Source organism: Sebastes fasciatus, chromosome 9, assembly GCF_043250625.1.
Source record: "Sebastes fasciatus isolate fSebFas1 chromosome 9, fSebFas1.pri, whole genome shotgun sequence".
Lineage (NCBI taxonomy): Eukaryota > Metazoa > Chordata > Actinopteri > Perciformes > Sebastidae > Sebastes > Sebastes fasciatus.
The window spans coordinates 22742231-22767364 of NC_133803.1; the positions used below are offsets into that span (position 1 = coordinate 22742231).

The following is a 25134-nucleotide window of genomic DNA, read 5'->3' on the forward strand; positions in this document are numbered from 1 at the left end:
ATATTCGAAGATATTCGAAGCTTGGATTCGCGGCGCAAATCAGTCTCCATGTCCCCTGTTTCAGTGCCCGGGACAGCGCCGCTGCTGCACTACTGTATACACACACACACACACACCTCTACACACAACAAACAGCATCATCCGTCTGAGAATAACTAATAATAATTCATGTTGAATATGAATTGTGGGATTATTCCTTATTTCATGGGCTATTTTGAGATTTATACATTATTAATACATACTTATATAAAAACATTTGGAGGTTGATTACCATGGCAACGGTCGAAGTTTCGAAGCATAAGGGTCAGCCATAGTGTACACATTTATGCATCAATAATTATAATCCCTTAATATAATATATATACAGTATATGATTCTGAAATGGGTTATCCTGCATAATGAGTATGTTTACTTTTGATACTTTAAGTATGTTTTGATGCTAATACTTTTGTACTTTTTTGTCATTTTAAGTAAGATTTTAAATGCAGGACTTTGACGTGTAACAGGGTATTTCTACACTGTGGTATTACTACTTTTACTTAAGTCAAAGATCTTAGTACTTCTTCCACCACTGCATTTCCTGTAATAGCGCACCCATACACAGAGCTCCTAAATACACAAACACTGTCAACAAGCAAATCAGATACAAATGCACACCTGCTGCTCAGTAGCACGCTCATTGTGTGGAACGAGGTCAGCACCCAGTTGCAGTCGGCCCAACACGACCTTCAAATACATGCTTAAAACAGGCTCACCCAAATGCACCTATAGCTTAAATACGACCTGGAACGATTCCACATCTACAGTAAATGCTGCTGTGTGTCTTTACATTCCACTCTGACAAGGGTCTGTTGTCTCCAATGCTGTGGTTTTGTCTCACCTTTGTGTTTATGTCTCCCTCACCCTCTCCTCTGACAAAACTGTGTTGAGTGATCACTGCCATTGAAGCCACTGACAAGGGGGCTGAAAGGTATACAGTATCTCTTAGCGATACAAAATGTGGGAATACAGTCATGTGTGGAATTTGTCATGGCCTCTCCAAGTGACAAATATAGAGGAGCCTGTCTTCCCTCTAATGATCAGGGTGGTACCTCACACATTGGCTTCTAATCTAAACTCAAATTAGATGAGTTCGCTTTGACTTTTCAATTATGTCTAAGAATTTTATAATCTCAACTGACTCACAGGTAGATTGTGTACTTATGGTCTACAGTATATATCATGGCCAGTCATCACCACACTACAAGTAATAGTGCGAGTGAAGTGACTTGCCCTCATTCGTAACTGCTATTTCATCATCCTCCTAATTCAACCTTCATCATCTCTGTAGGAAAGCATTATCGCACCTCTTTGCAAACTGCCAAGTCTTCCTGTTCGCTCCATCGAATGATGCATCTAGAAATGGCTTCTGCAGCTGTTGCTCTTCCTTTTTCCTTTGTTTTCCCATCCTCTTCCTCCTCCTGCTCTCTCCCATATCAGCAAGACAAAAACCTTGAGACATGCTCTAAAAAAAAGATGAACACATGCGTTCCTAGATAAACAACAAAAAAGTGGTGGTACTTTAACAGCAGCTGTTCAAGGGGTTTCACTGACCGGAGATAAATTATTACATGTTTGAAATTTGCACATTGAGAGTACAATCTATGGTAGAAGCTGTACTAAATGTTAACATCAGCATGCTAATATGTTCACAAAGACAATGCTAACATGCCGATTTACCACGTTCATCATCTTAGTTTAGCCTGATAGCATGCTTACACTCGCTCATTACCACTAATCGCAAAGTACAGCTGAGGCTGATGGGAATCACCAGTGTTGCAGATCTTTGGTCATAAATCTTCAACCTCATGATGTGCTGGGTGAAAAGTCAGGGGATGAGCAGAGTTATAATTCATCCTGAGGGGGACATGAATGTGGGTTCCAAATGTAATGGCAATCCATCTAATTGTTGTTGAGACATTTCATTTTAAAACCACAAATGTTAACTTTATGGTGGCGCTAGAGGAAAGGTAAACAGATCACCAAAGTCAGTAAGATTCATCCTTTTAGGACCATGAGTGTCTGTACAAATTATCATGGTAATCTATCCAATAATTGTTGAGATGTTTCAGTCTGGACCAAAAACCGACTGACTGACATTTCCTCCCTGAGAGTCATGCTGCAAGCGTGGCTAAAAAACATATTTTTTGCCACTTGTTTAGGCATGCAAGTGCTCACATTAAAAAAGTCCTGCTGACACCCGTCCGATCCCATCCTCCAATTGAAGTTATGCTTTTAAGATTCTCCATTAAAGCATTGTGTGGTAATCTATTGCTTTGGCTTCATAGCCTAGAGTTATCCTTGTGATATCACATGATATCGTTTGGAAAGCCACAGTGGAGCAGTGCGTGTAAGTTATTATATTCTGTGTGGGACATTGTGAAGGCATCCCTGAATTTATTTGAATCGCTCAAAGTACAAGTCTCTATTGCCAGTAGCTGATGTTTTGATCCTATCGCCCAACAGTATTTTTTCTGCAATACCTTTCAGCTTATCAGCCACCTGTTGCACTTCACAAACATGAGTTTGACTCCCGCTGGAAGAGCTTCAACCTTGTGAAGAAATCCATGTAAAACAGAGTGAGAAATCTAACATTGTGTTGTACTTTCATTACTTTTGTACTACTGCTATACTGGGAAGTGTTTAAAATCCATGTACTCTCTCCCCAACGTTTGCATTAGATACATTAGTGATACTGATGTTTAAAACTGACTGGCAATTCAAAGTGTATAATGCCTTGCCGTTGTATTTGCAGCTTCACGGCAGAAAGCAGCACATCAGAGCTCTGCTATTAGAAAGGGTCATGCTCCAGCATTCCTTAATAGAGAAACTACCTTATTGGGTATTGTATTTTTACTATTTATAACTTTTAAGCATTCACCGGGAGCTGTTTCCTCTCTGCTGTGAATTAAATTTGTGTTACCGTTCATTCACCTAAACAGTGTGTTATCTACTGACCTCTGCCAGCAGGTACGTGTGAGCTTCATAGGGGTCTGACACATGGCACACTGGATAATCATTAAAGCCCAAGCCTCTCAGGTTGGCATCTGTCACATCTGCATTGGTGTGAAAGACGTCAACACTAGTTATTACTAGCAGGATTGTAGCATGTTTCTACAGTACACGTGGCGTAAAGGAAGCACAGCCCTCAGCTTGATAACATGTACTGTTTACTCTGTAAACTGACCCCAGGTGTGTAAGACTTTGTCCAACAGGCATGAACTGTATCTCTTAACACTTTGAGTAAACCAGACTTTCTACAGTCTGGTTATCAGTATAATCTACTCTGTTGTCTGTGTCTGCGAGGGATACTACGTCTTTATTCACCTTCAACAGTAACGGTTCATGTCGATGGAGATTGCTTTATCACATAGTTACACTTTGTTTGTTTGATTCATACATTCCTGGAGATGTTTTATGAAGGGGGAGGGATCCAGCTATGATTCAATGATTGGCTAAGTGTATGTTTCATAATCAAAGCTGCCAGTCACAAAACCAAAAGGCAGGACATTAAAAGCTTTTTATTTTTTTTTTAGAGCTAAGGAGGTTAAAAGAGTACAGCAGGGAATAGTGCGCTGTGGTATGTAGTGTAGCAACTATAGCATTAATTTCATGTTTCAATTCCAACTCCTCCTCTGTGTGTGTTGGGTGGTGCCTGAAGGGAACAATGAGGGACTGTCTTCAAGTCTTCACTTGAGCAGTTACGTTGCATCACTTCCTTTACTTTAGTCATCAGATTTCATCCTGCCTCGGCTATTTTAGGTCTTAGTGTGGAGCACCCATTAAAGGAAAATTGCTTTATTTGGTCTGTCTTTGCCTCTCGCCTTTCAGGGTTTAACAAAACATGTGCTACAAGGTCCTATCTTGGAGATACTGATGGCCTTCCTCCAACTTCAAAAGCACTCTCACATACCAAACAGGAATGATACTTCACATCCTGTCTGGTGAGGTAATATCATTTCTGTCTATGGACATTATTAAATTGTGCAAGAGAGATTTTTAATGAACCATGACAAGACACAAAAGAATGAATGTTAGCAAAAGAAGCTGCTACCGCAGGCTTCGGCCTGGCCACCTTGTGCTGCACCTTCATCAGTGGCAGGTTAATGCTCATCCTCACCCAATACCTCCATTTTTTGTTGATATCATCATCACATTAAGGCATTTGAGGTTAACACAATAAGAGATTTTTTTTTAATATCATCCAGGCATTAGAGTCTCCCTGCACTCTTTACTAGAGGTTGGTTGATTGATATAATTCCCATTTGAAGTGCTACTTTGACGTCTTGTTAGTTGTTTGTTTTGCCGGTCTGATCATTTTTGGCGAGCCATGCAATGATCGATGTCATTGTTTAGGTAAATGGGGCAGGGTAATCAGTTAATGGGTGAGTAATAAATAAGCAAAAATCAAGTAACTCATACAGTTTAAGAGGTAATCTGTTTTCCAGTTACAAGTTGATCTCCAGTGCAGCAATTACAAATGACTATCATAACCCATAAGGATTAAAACTAATTGTCTTCCTCCATCAAATGTAATTATCATTATTGGGTGTAATTACTTATAATTAGGTGCCACCCCTCAACATTTCAGAGCGAGAATTCATGTTGAGCGTTCCTATGTGCCCCGGCTGATGGGCGGTGCTTGGTATTTCCTCAACTGGTCTCAACATGGCTCCCGGGTCACAAACTTTCTCATTTTACAGCTAAACAGTAGACTACAAGATGTTTCTGAAAACATTTGAGGAGAGAAATAGGCATTACAGTAACAGAATATTGATTCATATTTGATCAGCGCTGCCTAGTTTGACCGTTTGATCGGAGTTTGCGAGTGATTGACAGCTGCTCAGAGGCGGCAAGGCTCCAGCTCGGCTCTGATTGGTTTGTTTTCATCCGGTCTGTGAAATCCTGCAGATGTCATTAGGAACACCGGAGGACACAGAGGCACCTGATTTTTTTCAGATTACCTGTCTCATGCACTACTGTCAAGATATAGTGGTTTATAAAAATAATTTTTTTTAATAATTTGTTCCAATTTTACCCACTGCAGCTTTAACTTGGATGTTTATTTCATAACCTGGCAACCCACATTTTACTTATTAATAGATATTGATCTAAAAGGCATTAGTAAATTATTTATTAATTATGAATAAAGCCATTAGTTACAGCTTATTAACCTTTTACAGGGTGCCTCATTAGAAAGTGGTATACTTTTGGCTTTATATTCATATCGTTCTATACTTTAATTAACTTTAAAATATTGATTTTTTCCCCCCCACATTACTCCCCCCAGTAATGTTGGGTTCCACATTTAAAGGAGGAAGACCTGTAATGAATCTAATAATGAGTTATGGTAAATGCTTTAAAGGTCCCATATTATGCTCATTTTCAGGTTCATACTTGTATTTTGTGTTTCTACTAGAACATGTTTACATGCTGTAACGTTAAAAAAAAACACTTTATTTTCCTCATACTGTCTGCTTGAATATACCTGTACTCACCCTCTGTCTGAAACGCTCCATTTTAGTGCATTTCAACAGAATTGCAACAGAATTGCAACAGAATTGCGTTGCCTGACAACAGTTTGGGTCCATGTTTACTTCCTGTCAGCTGATGTCATTCACATACACTGCAGTCAAGGCCTGTAGAAAGGAGGCTAGGTCACGCGTCATCAATGCGTCATCTCTGAGGTATAACACATGCGCAGTAAAATCTGGCCTGCACTCGCGTAAATTGAGCCAATCGCATCGCACGACCGAAGCTTCAGTTACGCTGCGCATGTGTTGTACCCCACACCCCAAGACCTATGTCCGCCCGTGACCCAGCCTCCTTTCCATAGGCCTTGAATGCAACCAGGAATAAACTGGGACACATTTAGAATGTTTATGTTTAAAACCGTGTAATGGTCTAAATATTGTATATTTGTGACATCACAAATGGACAGAAATCCTGACGGCTTGTTTCGAACGCACAATTTCTGAATACGGGCTGTTTGTATTTCTCCGTAGATTGAGCGCTTCCATACTTTCACAGTATTTATAAAGCACTTAAACCTGCTTTATAATATAAAAGACATAAAATCTCACTTTTTTATAATATGGGCCCTTTAAAGGAGGAAGACATGTAATGAATCTAATAATGAGTTATGGTAAATGCTTTAAAGGTCCCATATTATGCTCATGAGGGGGGTTTTATGGATTAATTAGTGTCGTCAGCTGTAGTTACTCAGCTGGAGCTCCAGATAACAGATGTGCAGAGTTCAGCTGCCTCGTCGCAGAGCTGTGAAGAGAGCAAACTGTGTGGAGCTGAAGTAAAGTCGAGGCGGGGCCAAATTGGTCGATAGCAAGTCTCTCTCTCTCTCTCTCTCTCTGTCTCTCTGTCTCTCTCTCTGTGTGAGTGTGTCTGTGTGTCTGTCTCAAACATTCTCGCCAACATGCCTCAAGCATGACAATAAACTGGTTTAGCTGGGTGACTGAGAGGAAAAGAAGCCATGTAACAGAAAAGTTTCGACACCTGGACTAGAAGCTCACAGTTTGTGAAGGAAAAACATGGTGAAGAAGGAGGCGAGATGACGGGATTAAAGTTTAACCAAGGAGAGGATTGAGTAAACATCATTAAGGGTGAGTTCACCGAGTGACCTGTTTATGATACATTCTAGAATGTTAAGTGTAACATATGTTGCTACAATGTTGCCTTTAGCTTTGTTTGAAGTTTTTCTATGTCGGTCTCAGTGGGAGGAAAACGTTTGTTGATCTCATCTGGATTGGACTTTAAGGTGTCCAACAGTTTAATGAGTCATTTATTATCTTATTTTCGACTTGTCAGTGTTTTTTTTGGGTGTTTTTGTCTGAGGTGTGGTGTTTCCTCTCAGTACTTCTCATATTATGTGACTTTACATGAACTTGCAAATGGAGACTTGGCCGGGCTTGTGGCCAGAGGGAGGAGCCACACCCATATAACCCATCTATCTATCTATCTATCTATCTATCTATGTGGTTGGATTCCTTCTAACCTCATTCATTGTGCTGCTTGTCTCTATAGTATAGTATTATAACTGAGAGGCAATATCTCTTGTATGTATGGAAGCCACAGATCTGAGCAGAATGAGTTTAAGCTCTAGGACTGGATGGCATGGTTGGATATATGATATAAGATCTTTTTTTCAGATTTTAAGATAAGATAAGATATTCCTTTATTAGTCCCACAGTGGGGGAATTTGCAGTGTACAGCACCAAAGGGGATAGTGCAAAAAACAAGAAGCATCAGCTAACACAGTAAAAAAACAAAGTGAAACAAAATATGAACCATTAACTATAAGGAAATATACAAATAGGAGCAGTATATACAGTATTGACAATAAACAGACTATTAACAAAATTGCAAAAGTGGAAAAATTATATTGCACAGTGAGAATGAAATGTACTTAATGTACATCACAATATGGCAAATGGATGCAAAAATCACATATGAAATATAGTCAAAATGATGCTCAAGCCAATGAAAACCACTATTGTGCTCATCTGACACTTCAAACATGTAAAACAAATACTACAGTAATCATTCATATGGACAACAGGATGTGATCATCCCATAATATAAACTATCACAAGTAGGGTTGTAACAGTATGAGATCTTTACGGTACGATAACCGTCTCAGAAAGTATCACAGTATTACACTATTATTATTATTATTATTATTAGTAGTAGTAGTAGTAGTAGTAGTAGTCGTATATGGAGGACCACAAGAGTCACATAAATATTGATTAATAACTAATTGTACAATAAAAATAACCATTAATACTTATGAAAGACAATAAACAATGATCATGAATTTATGGGCTGGGGCTGATGATTATTTTCTCTATCAATTGATTGTTTTGTCCAAAAAATGTCACAAAATGTTGAAAACATACTATCACGAATAGGGTTGTAATGGTAGGAAATTGTTACAGTACGATAACCATCTCTGAAAATATCGTGGTATACGGTATTACAATATTATTATTATTATTAGTAGTAGTAGTAATAGTATATGGAGGACCATAAGAGTCATGTAAATAGTAATAAAGCATTTAATTGATTAATAACTAATTGTACAATAAAAATATCCATTAATAAATTTGTTTATAAGAAGAATGATAAAAAGAATTGTTTTGAAAGAATTTGAATTATTTTTTGATGGATTCATATTTCATTTGTAAATTATTTTTATAATTCTTTTTATTGCCCATTAAAATGTTAAATACTGAATTACTTTGTAATTTAGTCCATTTATTCATAGATTAATAAATATATTTTTAAATGCCTATTTTACTGTGCAATTAGTTATTAATCAATTAAATGCTTTATTACTATTTACGTGACTCTTGTGGTCCTCCAAAGTAGCAGTGGTAGTGGTAGTATCCATTACAATGACCCTTAAAGGAATAAGAACAGAATTATAAATATGATTTAAAAAAGTTATTTTTATAAAACGGTCACTATATCCTGACAGTAGTGCATGAACGGTAATCTGAACAAAATCATGTACCTCTGTGTCATCCGGTGGCATCTGTAAGAATTCACTTTAATTGTGTCCTATGGTTATTCACAATTAAAGTGAATTCTTACAGATGCCACCGGATGACACAGAGGTACATGATTTTGTTCAGATTACCGGTCTCATGCACTACTGTCAGGATATAGTGACCGTTTTATAAAAATAACTTTTTTAAATTATATTTGCTCCACTGCAGCTTTAACATACAGTATACTGCAGATGCGTGACAGACTGCTCCTGTCTGTGTTTTTTTCAATACTGAAGATCAGCAAATGTACACAATATGATAACCGTCAACTTTGATACCATGGTATACACTGTACCTTGATACTGGTATACCGTTACAATCCTAATCACAAATTCCCAGAGCCCAGGGCGATGTCCTCAAAATGTTTTGTTTAGTCAGACAAAATGCAAACCTAAACCTAAATGTATTCAATTTACTATCATATAAGACATAGAAAAACAAAAAAAATATTCCCTTTTGAGAAGCTGGAACCAGAGAAATGTGGGCATTTTTGCTAGTGAAGTGATTCTTGACAGTTAACTGATTATCAAAATTGTTGCAGATAAATTTTCGATCATTCAGCTCTAATTAAGTTACCATTCAGAACTATCTAGCTGGTATTCTTGTTGTGATATCTGGTGAAACTGAAACAGATGTGTAGTGTGAAAATGATTCAACTATATACAGTAAATTCATCACATGACTCCTTTTGCCCTCTCTCTCTCTCTGTAGACTACAGTATGGCACATCGCTCTCAGTGTTCCTCTGCTGGGGATAACCCCCTGGACCCCAACTACCTCCCCCCTCACTATCGGGAAGAGTACCGCTTGGCTATTGACGCCCTGATTGAGGAAGACTTGGACGGATACTATCAGTTCCTCCAAAAAGCAGATGTGGTGGACTTCCTGTCCTCAACTGAGGTTCAGTATATTCAGAACTCTGTTCAGGCCCCTCAGCAGCACAACCACCCTGAACAACATTTTCAGGAGACTGGGGTAGATGGCTCCTCAGACACTTACTGGCCGATTCACTCTGACCTGGACGCCCCAGGTTTGGACCTCGGCTGGCCTCAGCAGCACCCCTTTATTGGGCCCACAGAGGTCACCACTCTGGTCAACCCCCCTGAGCCTGACATGCCAAGTATCAAGGAGCAGGCCCGACGACTTATCAAGAATGCTCAGCAGGTAGATCTTTCACTTTCTTGGCGGAGGGAGACTTCATGCTAAACTTGTCTTTGAGGAGTCATTCTCCTGACAGTGATTTTCAATTTTGGTCTTGTTTGTGGCTTCTGTTTCCTCAGGTGGTTGCTATAGTGATGGACATGTTTACTGATGTTGACATATTTGCGGATATTCTCGATGCTGCCATGAGGAATGTCGCCGTCTACATCATTCTAGACAAGCAGAACGCACATCACTTCGTCAACATGGTGTCCAACTGCAGAGTCAATATACAGAACATTCAAGTGAGTACATATTCCTTAAAAAAAATCAATTCAATAACAAAACAGAAAAGGCTGATGCTTACACATGTGTATACACAAATTCCATTTGTCTTTTCCTTTCCTTTTTCATTCAACCTTTATTTATACTCGAGAGATCATTAAGGGGCAGACATTTTTTGGCATCATTGGGCAAGAATTCCATAATCCTTTCAGCATATTGTAATTCACGCGTTCTGAGAGAAAACTACACTTCTCCACTTCCTCATGGCTCTGTTTTCAGGCTTTAAAAAACCTAGCCCGTGACGGAAGACTTTGGCCAATCACAGGTCATTTCAGAGAGAGTTTTTCTATTAGCTGTTCATTCAACGGAGGCAGTTCTCAATCACACCGAACCCCGATCAAACGGTCAAACTAGGCAGAGCTGATTAATATGAATGTTACTGTAATGCCTATTTCTCGTCTCAAATGTTTTCAGAAACATCTTGTAGTGTACTGTTTAGCTGTAAAATGAGAAAGTTTGCTCCGGCTGGTGGGCGTTGCTTGGTATTTCCTCAACTGATCTCAACATGACTGCCAGGTCACAAACTTTCTCATTTTACAGCTAAACAGTTCACTATCATATTTGCTCTAACCTGCCTACTCTAGCTTTAAAATGTAAAATAAAACACAGTTATTTAAACAGTACAACTTGGGAGACTTAAGATCACATTTCTAAAATATCCAAAGGGTATAAGAGAATTGATTTTAATGAGTTGCTGTATTTTGTTTCAGGAGTCAAGTGCACTAAAATTGAAAGCAATTTTTCCAAGTTCAGCCCTAGCTCGTCGAAAATCAAGCAAGAGGCAGTCAGTAGAGTGTCTGATAAAATCCATCTGAGTGACAGAGTAGTCCTTCAAGTACTCCCAATCAGCTCAGCCCACCCACAAAAGCCTTCAGGGTTTGTTTTTTTTAACGGTTTTAAAAAGGTTTGAACCTGAAGTAGTAGTAGTAAATGAGTTAGTAAATAAGTTTAAATATTTAGTGATCTCTTTCTTTAAAAACACAGGTAAAGAAAGTTATGAATGCAGTAATATTTAACCAGCTAATTTACTACAAATATTTATCTTGCTTTGAATACATAAGCTGAAAAACATGAAACATGCTGATCCATTGTTATAGTAGGTTTTTAAATTAAGTAAGTAGGTCACAGACATAGTCACAAAGTGCTAAACAAGGGCATTATGCAAACATACAAGAAAGAAATCATATAAAATGAAGGGACCACACATGTTTTAAGAAGTGGAAAAACACAATATGTGAAAAAAAACAGTGTACAATAAATACATAAAGTGCAGGCCTGGTGCATACAGGTTACCCCAACGCCTGTCTAAACAGGTATGTCTTTAGGTAAAAAAATCCACAGAGTCAGCGGACCGTAAGCGTGCGGGCAGAGCATTCCAGAGTTTAGGTGCTACGTCCTCGAAAGCTCGATCACCACGGCTCTTAAGACGGGTGATGTGAGACCGTTTATTTGACCTTGTGAGTAGTCCAGCGGCAGCATTCTGCCTGCAGACGATCAAGAGCAGACATACTGAGTGAGGAGAAAAGTGTGTTACAGTTGTCAATATGAGATTAAATAAAGGCGTGTATAAGCATGTCGAGTTCAGCCATTGAAACTACAAATCTCAGTTTACTAATATTTCTGGGTGTCAAACAACGAGGATTGATCTAGTATCAAAGAGGATTCATCAAGTTATACTTAAAGGATAAGTCTGGAGATATTCTGCATTTTCTTAATTATCAACAAAGCAGTGAAAAGATCAAAAACTACAATTAATTGATTCTACAAACAAGTACAGGCTGTGTATCTAAAGTTTGATATAGCTTGTTCCTCGGTGCCATGGAGCTCGAAAAACAATTGAAAATATATTATTGACGCACAATGTTGCACTGGGTACCTTGTTCTCCTTTATCCGATGAACATGGGCGTTGTAGTTTTTCTCTGAGTCACTGTCCTGCTGCCGTAAATACTCACTGGAGCACCAAATGTGTATTAGTCCACAGCTGAAAACAGTCCACAACATATGCACTACTTACTCCTGACTGAGTAACATTTCCTAAAAACTACAGTGCCAAGTTATATCTGTGCTTATATTTGTGCCTCATTTTTAAAGATTTACATGTTCAGTAGGAATGAAAGGGCTTGGGTCTGAGAGCCACAGACAGAGTAGGGAAGTCACATTGTATTGAGTCATGGGATTAGTTGGCAGAGAGAATATCGCCAGATTTATCCTGTAACGGTTTCGCTCCGTCCATGTTAACCAAACTTGTGAATAAAAGCAGAAGTACAGTTAGGTACACTACAGCTGTTGCTAAGGTGACTCCATCATACAAACAAAGAAAACTTATCAGCCCTTTTTTCCCAACATTGCGTGGCTGGCTTGCACTCCTGACTGACTTGAGTGTATTATTATATGTATATACTATTATTCCTAAATTATTGAGCAAACAACAGTCAACAAGTTATTAAAAATAACACCTTCATCTTGCTTTGTCCAGCAATGTGAATCTTACTTGCTATATATCAAGTCTCTAGGCCGTTTATGATGTTTTGTTCCTGTGTGTCACTTTACCTTGTTTGTCATTGACTTTGTGACATGTTTGCTTTTACTGTATGTGTGTTCTTGTGTATTCCTGTAACATTGTGCTATGTTGTCCTCAAATTAAGTCATTCGAACACATCTGGCACATTTTATAATATGATATGTATTGTCATTGATATATATACAATAAATATAGACAGTTTCCCATTGATAGGAATCACTGTAACTCCATACTACTGTAAAAGGTACTTCATATGCAGCAATTTTCTATCTCTGATTTGGTAGTGGTTTTGCTCAAGCAATGCTGCCACCTAACTTGGATTGCAATTATAACATTAACACCACCAGAGTTTGGCTGCGGCCTGTAGCACCTCACGCCACGCCACGCCCACCTCACGCCTGATTTGATGTGTTTCTTGCAGCTTTTACGCGTGAGAACAGTGTCTGGCATCACGTACCACTGCCGCTCAGGGAAATCCTTCAAAGGTCAGATGATGGATCGCTTCTTGTTGACAGACTGCAGGGCTGTGCTGAGTGGAAACTACAGGTGAACACATTTAAAACTGCCACAGAAAGCCATACATCTACACTTACATACCACACAAGGATTTGATTGATTTATGTTTTCATGAATATATTCAGGTTTGCATAAAAAACCTGCATGTGTATACCATGAATTAAGTGCTTCTATTAATTTCTACTTATTGTCATGTCTTTGTCCAGCTTCATGTGGTCTTTTGAGAAGCTCAACCGCTGTATGGCACACCTTTTCCTTGGACAGCTTGTGTCGACCTTTGATGAAGAGTTTCGGATTCTGTTCGCTCAGTCTGATCCGTTGGTGCTTGAAAATTTCACTCCAATGGAAGAGCTTAGCCTTAAAAGGCAATATCCAAGTGAAAGCACACTGTATAGAGAGCCAAAGAACGCCGCTCATCAAGAGGAATGGCCGAGACAGTCCTATGATGATCTGGATTGGAGAATGATGCCCCTTAAAAAGCAGGAATACATGCACGGCCCTGCAGATACGTACAACAGATTTAAATCCCAGCAATCTCGCATGGATCCGTCTTTTGATCAGGGCCCCTCCAGGATGCCCATGATAGAAAATCTCGCCTTCAAACGTCACAGTTATGCTGAAGGCGTTCACAGTAGATACTCTCACCCATTCCTGCAGCAACAGGGAATGCCAGAGCCTGAGAACCAAGGAAGGCATCTCCACAGGGGGCAGCAGCCTGGACCAGGACCAGGACCAGGACCAGGACCAGGACCAGGACCAGGACCAGGACCAGGACCAGGACCAGGACGAGGACCAGGACCAGGAAAAGAAGCAGATTACAGTGGCAATGACAAGTTCTGGAACCAAGACTTTTATTCAGGAGATCAGTACTCTGATCCTGGTTTTACACAGGAAACGGAGCCACTTGATAACTTTGACCCTGTACTTAACTATTTATCATCTACCAGAAATGCAGACGTTGATCAGGGCTCTGAGAAATCACTACCTGCATCAGATTTACCATTTGGTTCACCTCACCCTAGAAGATCGAATAGGGGCCAGCCTAATGCCTGTCAAACATCTCCCACCCCCTCAAATCCCTCTGATCAGAAGCAGTATTTCCAGGAGCCTGACGCTGACCGCAAGGATCCTATGGTGAAACGGGGGCTGAGAAACTGGAGGATTAGCTCATACCTCAGTGCACATGATAATCCAGGAGATGAAGGCCTGCCATCGACACCACCTAATGCAGATCCTTTTGAGGAGCCCTCTTACCCCATGCAGCAAACACCAGGCATAGATTTATCAATCCCTAAAGTCCCTAATGTCAGAGAGTTTAAGATTCCTGCAGTTCCCAGGGCAAGTCAGATGCCAAGTTATGCCAAAACCACTGCGAGAGAACAGCCAAATAAATTGCCTGATGAACCTACCACAGTAGCAGCAGAAACCAAAACAACACCAACACCTTCAGAATCATCGTCCACAACTGAAGTGGAGGAGGCAGAGCAAAAGGAACCAAAAACTACTGGTCTTCGAAGGGAGGAGTCGTTCCGTAGGAAATACAATGCAGCGGTACCGAGGAGCTCTAGGTTAAGATCCTCTCTGATATTCAGCTCTCTGGAGCAGCAGCAGCATACTTCTCAAGATACCAAAGCTGCTCTAGGCCAACAGGATGAGGAAAGTGACAAAAATGAGGCAGAACAGACAAAACCCCCTTTTGTTTCTCAGGTTTTGGGACAAAGGAGGACTACTGCAAGAGAACCTTTTGAATGGAGCCGTTACATGAAGTCTGCCACAGACCCATCCAAACCAGATGATTCACCAAAGGACAAAAATTCAAAGGATCTTTCAGAGATACAAGAATCATTAAAACCACCAGATGAAGAGCAAGCAAAACCTTCACCATCAATGCCCCGATCCAAGGCTTCTAACGCTGACTTGCCTCAAACCAATCAACCAGAACAGCCACCCATGCTCACCACTCCATTGTTTGTAGATATGAGTGATCCTGATAACAGGCTCATGTTTTTCAAAGAGATGGCAGCAAAACGCAAAGCCGCTAAAGCTGCAGAAGCTGCAGAAGCTGCAGAAGCTGAAAAGAACAAAGAGAAGGCTTTGATGGAATCACCAACTGAACTAAAAAACAACAATACTGTTAAAAAGGAGGAACCTGTACCAAAAGAAACCTCAGAAAAGATGGCTGATGCTTCAACATCTGAGGGTGTATTAGAAAAAAATGCTACTGCAGAGGATGCAGGGAAAACAGTATCCACAGAAGCATGCAAGTCAGTCAGTCTGTCTTTAGATGCCAGTGATAAGACTAGCAAGCAGGACAGTCAGGTCAAGACTGATCCCAATACCTCCCAAAGCTGTAAACAAGAACAAACAAGAATTGCAACTGATTCAGAGAAGATAGAGCTGAAGAACTGCCAATCAGCAGGAACTGGGCCTGTTTCTGCAGAAACAGAAGCACCTCAGAGCGAACCACCAGAAGAGCCAAAGCTCTCAAATCCTGCTGTAAAAACGAGTAGCCCACCGACACCAACAACAGCTACTCCTGCTAGTGTTCCTTCTCTTGCACAAGGTACTGATGAAAAAGAAAGCCCATGCCTTGATTCTACCTCAAAGGAGTCTAGTTCACTCACTCCCAGTTCAGTGGAGGTACCACCATCTTCTGCAGTTGCTGCATTGGATTCTAACACCCAAAGTCCTGAATCAGTTCAGTTAGAAACCAGCGTCTCCTCTCCTCCTCTGCTACCTGAACAACACACTGGATCAGAATTAAGCTCTTCCAACCCACCGGGCCAAAACTCTTCCTCTGATCACATTCTACCAGATTCTGGTTCACAGATCAATCCAAGTCCTTCACCCTCTAGCTCTGCTCCTCTTTCCACTCCAGCAGAGACCATATCCTCTAATGTTACCCCAGAAGATTCAAGCTCCCCGCTAACTTCCAGCACATTGTCCCCAAATGCACAGGAATCTGTCACCCCCTCACCACCAGAACCCTCCCAATTGACACCATCCGAGACCCGTTCAGCAGCTGACTCTGCACATGTTGAGTCTGATATTTCTCCTGACACATGTGCTGCTGATTCAGAGCCAAACACATCCTCATCACAGCCCAGTACAAAGACTGAAGAATCTTGTGATCCTACACCTTCAGAAAAAGATGTCCCTGAATCAGAAAACAACGCTGCTCCGAAGAGTGTTGGAGAGGAATCGGAGGTTCTTGGATCATCAAAGGATGTCATAGCTGATAGCACACTTCCTAGCCTTAGCCCTTCATTGCCTGAATCATGTTTACCAAATGTATCTGATCTGGAGAGTAAATCCAGCCCTGCTGAAAATGAGACTCCTACCCCTTCCCCAGCAGACACTCTACCCAAGCATTCACCAGCAGAAACAAGCTCTCCTGTCCACCCAGACTTGACTCCTAATGCTTCCCAGCCAGAAAGACAAGCGACCTCTCCCTCCGAACTTAACCTGACAGAAATTGTCGCTCCTTCTCCTACTGAAACAGTATCATGTTCTCAACTAACGGAGTCGGTTGGATCAGTTTTGTCCCCTGAGGCTGAAAAAACATTGGCTACATTGCACAGCGCCTCAGATACTAACTGTCATCCCAAGGAGATTGCAACAGACGCCACCGAAACTCCAATGCTCCTATCAGCAGAAACGTCAAGCCCATCTGAGCGTACCTCAAAAGTCCCAATAGAGCCTGACCTGCCGTGCAAAACACCTGAATCTGTGACTTGTGAACCCCACCCTTCAGAGCCACCTGTACCTGCTGAAAATAGTAATACGGACATTCAGAATGACTTAAGCAAAGAGCCTGAAATGTCTGTCCCTGGTGAGGAAAAAACTGATGATACAGAGGCCACAAATAAGGAGAATGAAACTACTACACAGGAGTCGGTCTGCAATGAGAAAACAAATGAACAAGTAGGTGAGAAAACAAATGAACACGTAGGGAAAAATAACTGCTCCGAAACGCCAGAGATCACATCAGATGAAGTCGTTCCTCCGTCACCACAGTCCAAGCAGCCAAAGTCAAACCAGTCTCGCTACTCATCATCAACAGCCAACGTGCTTTCAAGCAGCAACCTCAGAGATGATACAAAGCTGCTTTTGGAGCAAATTTCTGCCAACAGCCAAAGCAGGAACGAAGCTGCCAAAGAGTCTCCGGTCACTGATGACGAGAAAGAAGACGAAGCTGACAAAAATGCCAAAAGGGAGAAAGAACGAGGGATCAGGTCATTTACCAAAGAGCAGTCAAGTCAGGACCGCGAGAAGCTGCTGGAGAAGATTCAGAACATGAGGAAGGAGAGGAAAGTTTACAGCCGATTTGAGGTATGAATACATTAACACCATCGTTACTATTACCTATTTAAATGCACGTTGTGTTGCCCCTGTTGTGACTCATTTTGTGTCTCCATTACTTTCACAGATGGCACCTTAAGGATCCAAAGAAAGTTGAGAGAATAAACAGCGCACACCGTGTGTGTAGAAGCAGAGTCAATTAAAAGCTGAAATGATGACCAAGACATTTTCTCACCAAAGACATTTAATAGAAGTGGGATTTCTCTGTTTGTCCTCTGCAAACAAGGCACAAGAGGAGGCAGGGTACCTGTATCAGTGGCACTGAACGTTAAAGGGTAAAACTATCAGTGATACAAATGAATACAAATCTGATGTCCCAAATACATGTGCCATGACCAACAAAGGGCTTCTTCCAGTGGGCGAATCACCAAGTTGCTACTATTGTTAAAAGTACATGGACTGAGACTACATATGTGTGATCAAATATGTTTTTACTGACTGCATAGGTAAAGTGCAATGCTTGCAACAGGTTGTTTTCTGTGATGAGTTCTGTCCTTGCCTTTTTTACAGCACTGACAGCCATTACATTAATGTTAGCTGGTTTTAAGACAAAATGTGATGTAAAAGTATAATAGAGAATCTAAAGTAGTCAGAGTTTGTCAAACTGTAATATACTGCCGTTTATATTTTAGTATTTCACAACCATGTTAAACAAAGATTTTGATAATCGTGTTTGTGATGCAAGTGAATATATAAATTCATATGCATGCAGGACTGTTCTGGTATAAATAATAATAGCTTTAATTCTTTTATAATCTGAATCAAACATGGAATTGAAACATTATGAACAAACCTAAGTTTAAACATGATGTACCTACAATATGAATGTGTAGATCATTGCACACCACACAGTAGGTCATATTTTTGGTTTCTTTTTTTCTATCTATCCAGTAGTCATTGAGGTTAAATGTCAATTTCCCAAGCTGCACCTGGTTTCCTTAAAGGGTCAGTTCACCCAAATTACCTGAATCGTCCAAATTGTTTCTATTTTGATGATTTGTGAAACAAACAAACATAAGGAAAGATATCTTGCTTTTTAAGTGTTTAAATTAAGTTTTTGGCCATGTAAAGCCAAAGCTACCTTTGTTACATTTTTGTAATTTGCTGGAACCAACCCTTTAATTGTCTGTGAAAATGTGCTTTTTTTTCAATGAAAACTAGTCATACCTGTACACCGCAACAAGAAATTCTGAAACTGCAAAGACTTTACACAACAGTATGTAGAATTTTGCTCTGAAAGTTACACTTTTTATAATGGATTTATGAACGCTGTCTTCGGCACTACAACACTAGCCATTTGTAAATAAAATGTCTTTAAAATGTGTTTGTTGCAAAAGGAAGTTACTGAGACGTATAGAAGTTTTTCAAAGCAGACATTTTGACTTGTCATAATAGGAAAAGCACAGGTGTTACTAATAGCATTAAAGTTGCTAAATACGGGATTGGGAGCATTTCTATTGCCTCTCAACGTCTTTAAACATGGCAGCTATCAGCGCTAATAGTGTTAACCGTGCAAACAATGATGAAAGTGCTGACAGAGATAACTGTGTTTACCTGAGATGGAACCGGAGGGTGGGCACTATGTTTCCACAACGACGCCATGCCATCGGCTGGTACGGCGTTATCAGCTGTAACTGTTGTATGAGAGCAGTGCAGATCAGCGGCTGTGAGCTACCCAGTGGGGCACGCTCACATGCACTAAAAGCATGCGCTGCTGGCCTCGAGATGTCAAAAAGCACGGAGAAGCTTGGATTACAACACACACAGAGGGAGAGAGACTACATTCTCTGCTCAGGTAGACGTTACTCCTCTAAATCTTTACATTATTGATAGTTGTTTGATGCTATATTAATGCTCTGAATATCAAATTTAGAACCTTTAATGATGGTTATGTTGTATTCAAGTGTCCCAGTAAGCCATGACAGTGTGACAGTGGGCCAGCATGAACAAAACCAGGACCCTGAAACCAAAGCAGTTAAATGGGAAGGCGGGAAACTGGTAAAGTTTGGGAAATTCTTCATCTACTGGAGTTGATTCTGTGTTGTCATAACATGTCCTGAAATCCTGAAATGCCCTTGAGCAACATACTAAATCTCTATCAGCATCAGGTGTGTGTTTAGTAGTTAATCTCTGACTTGCTTGTAGTGGGGCACACATTTTTGTTGACAAATTTTGACATGCTTTTCTACTGTGACATGTCAAAATGTCTTCTGTAAAAAAGACATTCTTTTTTTTTAATCCGTCCCTAAAAATGTATAATTTATGTTTTGCAAAAGTACTTCCTGGAAACATTCATGAGTAATCAGATCTAAAACATCTGCAGAAATAAGACATGAATGACTTGACTGAACGCCAGTTGTCCAATGTGGATTAATGAACATGTCTTTCTCTTCCGCTAAATGAAATCATCTGTGGGACAGCAAATGTAATTTCTACTTTATATTATTTTATTTAGCCACATGTATTATAGTTGATTGCAGTATACTTGATATTGTAGAATCATCTGTATCATAACATCTTACACAAGACATGTCATGAGTGTCTCACCACAATGACCTTTCCTCTAGCACCACCTTCAGGCCAAGATTATCGGTTACCACCACCGTGCAAATCCACTGAACATGTTTAAACTCGCAAAATCAAAAAAACAAACTTAACAATTTTGCTTTTCTTGGACCTAAGAAAGGCAGAATTGTGTCTATTTTTCATCTGTCAAACAACATATAAGGTATTTGTACCTAATGATCTAATTTATATTACAAGGAACAAAATTTAAATTTTTCATTTCCACAATTTGACAAAGAAAATGTGTGCCCCCCCACAGAGGTGTCAGAGAGGTCAAGGTCAACTACTAAACACACACCAGACGCTTGAAGAGATTTAGTGTGTTGCTCAAGGGCATTTCAGGATTTCAGGACATGTTATGACAACGCAGAATCAACTCCAGTAGATGAACAGCTTCCCAAATCTTTACCTTCTTTCCCACCTTCTAGTCTAGTCTATTAGTTCAAGTGTATTTGTCAAATGATTCTGATTTACTTACATACCTTTAACTGATTTATTACCTAACTTGATCTTATTTACTTACTTAACTTGAACTGATTTGCTTACTTAACACTATATGCAACCGTTAAAGCTCCCACTGTGAATTAAATTGCCACTCAGTCACATGCTCCATGGTGTTGGTTATGAAAGACAGACTCCTATGCTTCATAAGAAACAGTGGGCCTCTTGTCTCCGCTGCTTGCAAACGTCTTGATAAGCTTGTGCTAAATTACACTAATCTTAAAAGAACCTTCGCTGCCCAAAGTACCTCAAGTTTGAAGGGAAAACTCAAGAAGAGTAGTTTTTGCCTGTTTAATTTTGTTGTTGTTGTTGTTTGTCAGGTCCGTATAAGCTTAAATTAGAATGACTTCAACCCTGAGGAGAGCGTACCACTTCGCAGCATTCAGCTGGTACGCTTTTGTTGTGAAGAGTCTCGCTGCAAAGGATGGAGAGGACTTACCACCAGGAATCTTTGTATATGGAGGACCTTGGAAGTACCTTACTTTTTTGAATTTGGTGAGTACCCATAGTAATAATAGTAGTAATAATGTACAATAATATCTATTGCAGATTTGAAAAAGTATAATGGAAAACAATAATGTTGCTTGTAATATTTCAGTTATTACAAATGTTATTCTTTGGACTGGCGGCACTGAATGATCTACAAGCTGGGAAGAAGTCAGAGAAGACTCTGAGCAGATGTAAAGACCTTCTCTTCTCTGTCTTTGCCTTTCCTGTGGGCATGGTGAGAAACAAATGTTTGAAAATCCATCTTTTTTTACATCAAAATAAGAAGTGTGCTACACATTAACACCATGTTCTATGCATTTCTTTTAGTTTGTTGTTCTACTTTTCTGGACGATCTTTGCATATGACAGAGAATTAGTCTACCCGGCTACTATTGACACCTTCTTCCCCCCCTGGATAAACCATGCTATGGTCTGTAAATCTGCATTTTCAACAACCGTATGCAAAAATGTAAATAATCCTGATTCTCCTGTTAAAAACCATCACTCATAATGAGTTATTCCCTCTCTGTTTTCTCAGCACACATTTGTCCTTCCTGTTTTACTTGGAGAAGTGCTGGTGCAGCCTCACATCTACCCGCAGACTAAACATGCGATGGCGGCATTAGGAGGTGTGGGCATAGCTTACTTATCTTGGTAAGTATTGAGTCAGCATATGCAGCAGAATCATGACAATTTATTTATCATATATATAGTTAAAATATCACAGCATTTTAAAACAATGAAATCATTGATTTAATATCTTTCATTTGAAGCTGAATGGATCTTTTTTTGTGATCAAATTTGTATTATTATTTGAACCGAAGAGATGTAGACATACAATCAGCAATACAGCAGTGAAGAAAAGTATTAAAACAAAACACACAAATCAGTAAGGTGTAACAATAATATGATAGACCTGGGGCTGGGCGATATGGCCAAAATCTCAATATAGGTCATTCTTTATCCCAATAACGATATATATCACGATATAGTATGTTTTCTGGTAATTCAATAAATAAATCGACTTTATGAAATAACCACAAGGTAAAGCCTATTTTTGTATTCTCCAGTGTGAATTAAATACTTGACAAATGAAAAGTATTTTTCTCATTTTAAGAGCTTGAGTGCAAAATGAACACAACAGCTTTAAGTGAAATTATAGAGAGAAAAAGAAAGAAATATAGGTCTAGCCTATATTACGATAAAAACAATATAGAGGCGCCTGGGTTAGCTCAGTTGGTAGAGTGGGCGTCCATGTATCAAGGCTTGGTCCTGACCGCGGCGGCCCGGGTTCGAATCCGGCCTGTGGCCCTTTCCGCATCCACTCTCTCTCTCCCCCCTTTCCAAGACTCTATCCACTGTCCTCTCAATAAAATGGAAAATGTCCCCAAAAAAATAACTTAAAAAAAAACAATATAGAAACATATATATGATAGACATTTTTATATCATTTTGATATCCTCATATTGCCCAGCCCTAGACAGACCCACAAAAAGCACACATATAAAGTCACTCTAAGTCACTATAATGGATGCAGATGAATAGACATGCATCTAGACATACATATGAAATAACATACACACAGCTCAACCACAACTACTCTAAACAAGTTAACATATACTCATACATACTTACATATTGCACATACATACTGTACATAGGCTACATATCTGCAGTAAAGAACATAAAATGGTAACCAATAATGTAATGGTACTGATATAAATAGCATTGTTTCAACCTTTATATTTATTATGTTTATATTATAAAGTCCAAACAAGGAACAAAGCATTAAGAAAGACTCACAGAAACAGGAAATAAATAAATAGATAGATAGATAAAATCAATTCTGTTAATGTGGCTAAAAGCACAGTGTCTAAATGTGTCTATGCTCTCACTATAACCAGTTCAGACTAGTCCGGTGCAATGCAATGCAAACAGCTTGAGGGGTAAAAGCTTCAATGGTTGGCTCACATACCGTAATGCTGCCTACAGATCCTCTTGTGTCTGATGGTACAAACCATAAATGTATCGTATGTTGTGGATGAGATTCATTGTTGTGCTAGGTGTTTTGCTGTTACAATCGATTAGAATCAGTGGCTCGGTGTCAGTGGATGGAAGAAGATATGTGCCAGTGAATATTTTCCCCAAGACATACTGTACTAGTTCCTTGAGACAAGACAGTACAAGATGTTCAGACAGATAATGTGATTTTTTTCTCTCTTCTGCAGGATTATATGGGTGTACTTGTCAGTTGGGATCTGGGTGTATCCCCTTCTTCAGCACTTCAGCACTGCTGGTCTGGCGTGCTTCTTCTTTTTCAACATGTCTGTGGTGACATTGCTCTACGTGCTAGGAGACAAGCTCAACAGCCATGTTTGGAGTAAGAGACATTAAGTTTACCCTGGAGACAACCATGTAGGATCACATGTTAATTTGTGTCTAATCTCTCTTTTGTCTCCTTTACTCTATAGGTAACGACATGAACAAAATGACAGCAAAAGCAAAGTAATTCAGCCTCAATGCCACATAGAAATGGTCAAACAGTAATCCCTTAAAGTGAGACTATGTAACTTTTGAAAGAAGTAACTTCCTTCTTCCTCTTTCAAATGAAAGGTTGACTTTACAGGCTAATAAAAGGCCCCATTGCAAATACATAAATACACTCAAGGGTTTTGCTGCTACAGTCTTCGTTGGTCTGCCACTATAAACCAGTTGTTTAGTGGCTAATCTTAGATTAAGTTAATCTACTCTTTAGCATTTAGCTAAAATCTAGCCAGCTTTGTTCCACAACTGTAAAATGTAGCCACATTAGCTGCTGTTATGCAAATGTCACATAGTTTCACTTTAAAGGGGTTAATCTGTGCGGAAATTTATACAACAGCTAAATTGTGTAACACTATAAGCTACCTCCGATGCTAGAGTTTAGTTTACAGTTTAACAAAGGGGCATTTAACAATGCACAAAGACTTGAATAATGTAATTTAAACATCAAAACAAACCCAATGAAGCTATTACCACTGACAGCAACAGCCCAAGTAATCCTCATGTTTCTATATTTTCATTTTATGCATTTCCTGATTTAAAAAAGAGGCTTGGATTGAATGTAATATATCAGAACCACAAATTATACAGCCAGGCAATAAAGGAAGCAGGATCCACCAATCCATCCTCCTATAAAGTGCATATTTTCCATTTATCATGGAAACATCTGGAGGGGCTATAGGAATAACTTGACTTGTATGATGACTTCGATGCTGAAGAGCCTTGATTTGATGTCATCACAAATCCATGGATAAATCCCAGAACAGCTGTGTGCTGTCCATTCATTTCTGTACGTTACCTTGTGTGTTGTTTTTTTTAAAGGAAATCATGCAACACGCAAGTCTCTGTAGCCTTTGAGATGGTGGAGATAGTTTGGATCTGCATCCACCAATCCAACTGAAAGGATTTTGGCCAATAAATGCACATCTTCTTCACTCAGATCCTTCTGTAGAAAAGATGAGTGTAAAATATGTCATCTCAATATCATAACTAATATACAGCATTAAACTTTGGATAGTTACTCACTTTCTTGATGTTGGCATTTGATTCAGGAAGTTGTAGTTTTTGAGTTTTAGTTCCCTGTCAAAGAAAATAGACAATCATTTCCGAGATACACACTTTATTTCCTCCTCACTTCCTCTTCCGTTTGTTTCTGTCTTTGAAAGACTGATTTATGTTTTATTCTTTATCCAAATTACATTTTAAAACACAAAATCATGCACAAGAGAAACTCACCTCTTTGAGTCCTTTTGAGAAGACCATTATGATGAAGAGGAAGCCAACAACGATCTGAGCATGTTAAAAGAAAACACCAGTCAATATTATATAGGTCACAGTCCTCAATGGAAAAAAAAACTTTGATTAGCTGGCAGGAAGAAATTAAGATAGAGGATAGATGATAGATAGAAGTATAAAGAAGTTTTTACTCACCCCCAGCAAGTACAACATGTGTATTTCTCTTGGTTTAATCCTGCTTGTGCTCTGATTTGTAACTCGTGAGTAAAATAAGGTCCTGCTGCTCTGAGACACGAGACTACAGTGCGTAAGTCAC

At 39.5% G+C, this 25134-nt stretch overlaps 2 protein-coding genes across 2 annotated transcripts; both read left to right on the forward strand.

Annotated features, from left to right (window-relative positions):
* The first annotated feature begins 6419 nt into the window (after window positions 1-6419).
* Window positions 6420-18807, forward strand: fam83ha (family with sequence similarity 83 member Ha). Its single transcript, XM_074646740.1, has 6 exons — window positions 6420-6656; window positions 9315-9766; window positions 9883-10047; window positions 13031-13155; window positions 13332-17457; window positions 17555-18807. Exons 2-6 carry the CDS (start codon window positions 9323-9325, stop codon window positions 17564-17566), a joined length of 4872 nt encoding a protein of 1623 aa, XP_074502841.1. The 5' UTR covers window positions 6420-6656; window positions 9315-9322; the 3' UTR covers window positions 17567-18807.
* Window positions 18808-18924: 117 nt separating this feature from the next.
* Window positions 18925-23641, forward strand: LOC141774236 (androgen-dependent TFPI-regulating protein). Its single transcript, XM_074646741.1, has 7 exons — window positions 18925-19282; window positions 20874-21048; window positions 21152-21277; window positions 21370-21471; window positions 21580-21695; window positions 23270-23421; window positions 23513-23641. Exons 2-7 carry the CDS (start codon window positions 20896-20898, stop codon window positions 23548-23550), a joined length of 687 nt encoding a protein of 228 aa, XP_074502842.1. The 5' UTR covers window positions 18925-19282; window positions 20874-20895; the 3' UTR covers window positions 23551-23641.
* The last annotated feature ends 1493 nt before the right edge of the window (window positions 23642-25134 follow it).

Bases quoted from the DNA above. Each gene is read 5' to 3' on its own strand.
- LOC141774236 (XM_074646741.1), top strand. From the start codon at position 20,896: ATGACTTCAACCCTGAGGAGAGCGTACCACTTCGCAGCATTCAGCTGG. The intron at 21,278-21,369 runs GTGAGAAACAAA...CATTTCTTTTAG, and splicing joins TTGCCTTTCCTGTGGGCATG to TTTGTTGTTCTACTTTTCTG. The intron at 23,422-23,512 runs GTAAGAGACATT...TTTACTCTATAG, and splicing joins GCTCAACAGCCATGTTTGGA to GTAACGACATGAACAAAATG.
- fam83ha (XM_074646740.1), top strand. From the start codon at position 9,323: ATGGCACATCGCTCTCAGTGTTCCTCTGCTGGGGATAACCCCCTGGAC. The intron at 9,767-9,882 runs GTAGATCTTTCA...CTGTTTCCTCAG, and splicing joins TTATCAAGAATGCTCAGCAG to GTGGTTGCTATAGTGATGGA. The intron at 13,156-13,331 runs GTGAACACATTT...GTCTTTGTCCAG, and splicing joins GTGCTGAGTGGAAACTACAG to CTTCATGTGGTCTTTTGAGA.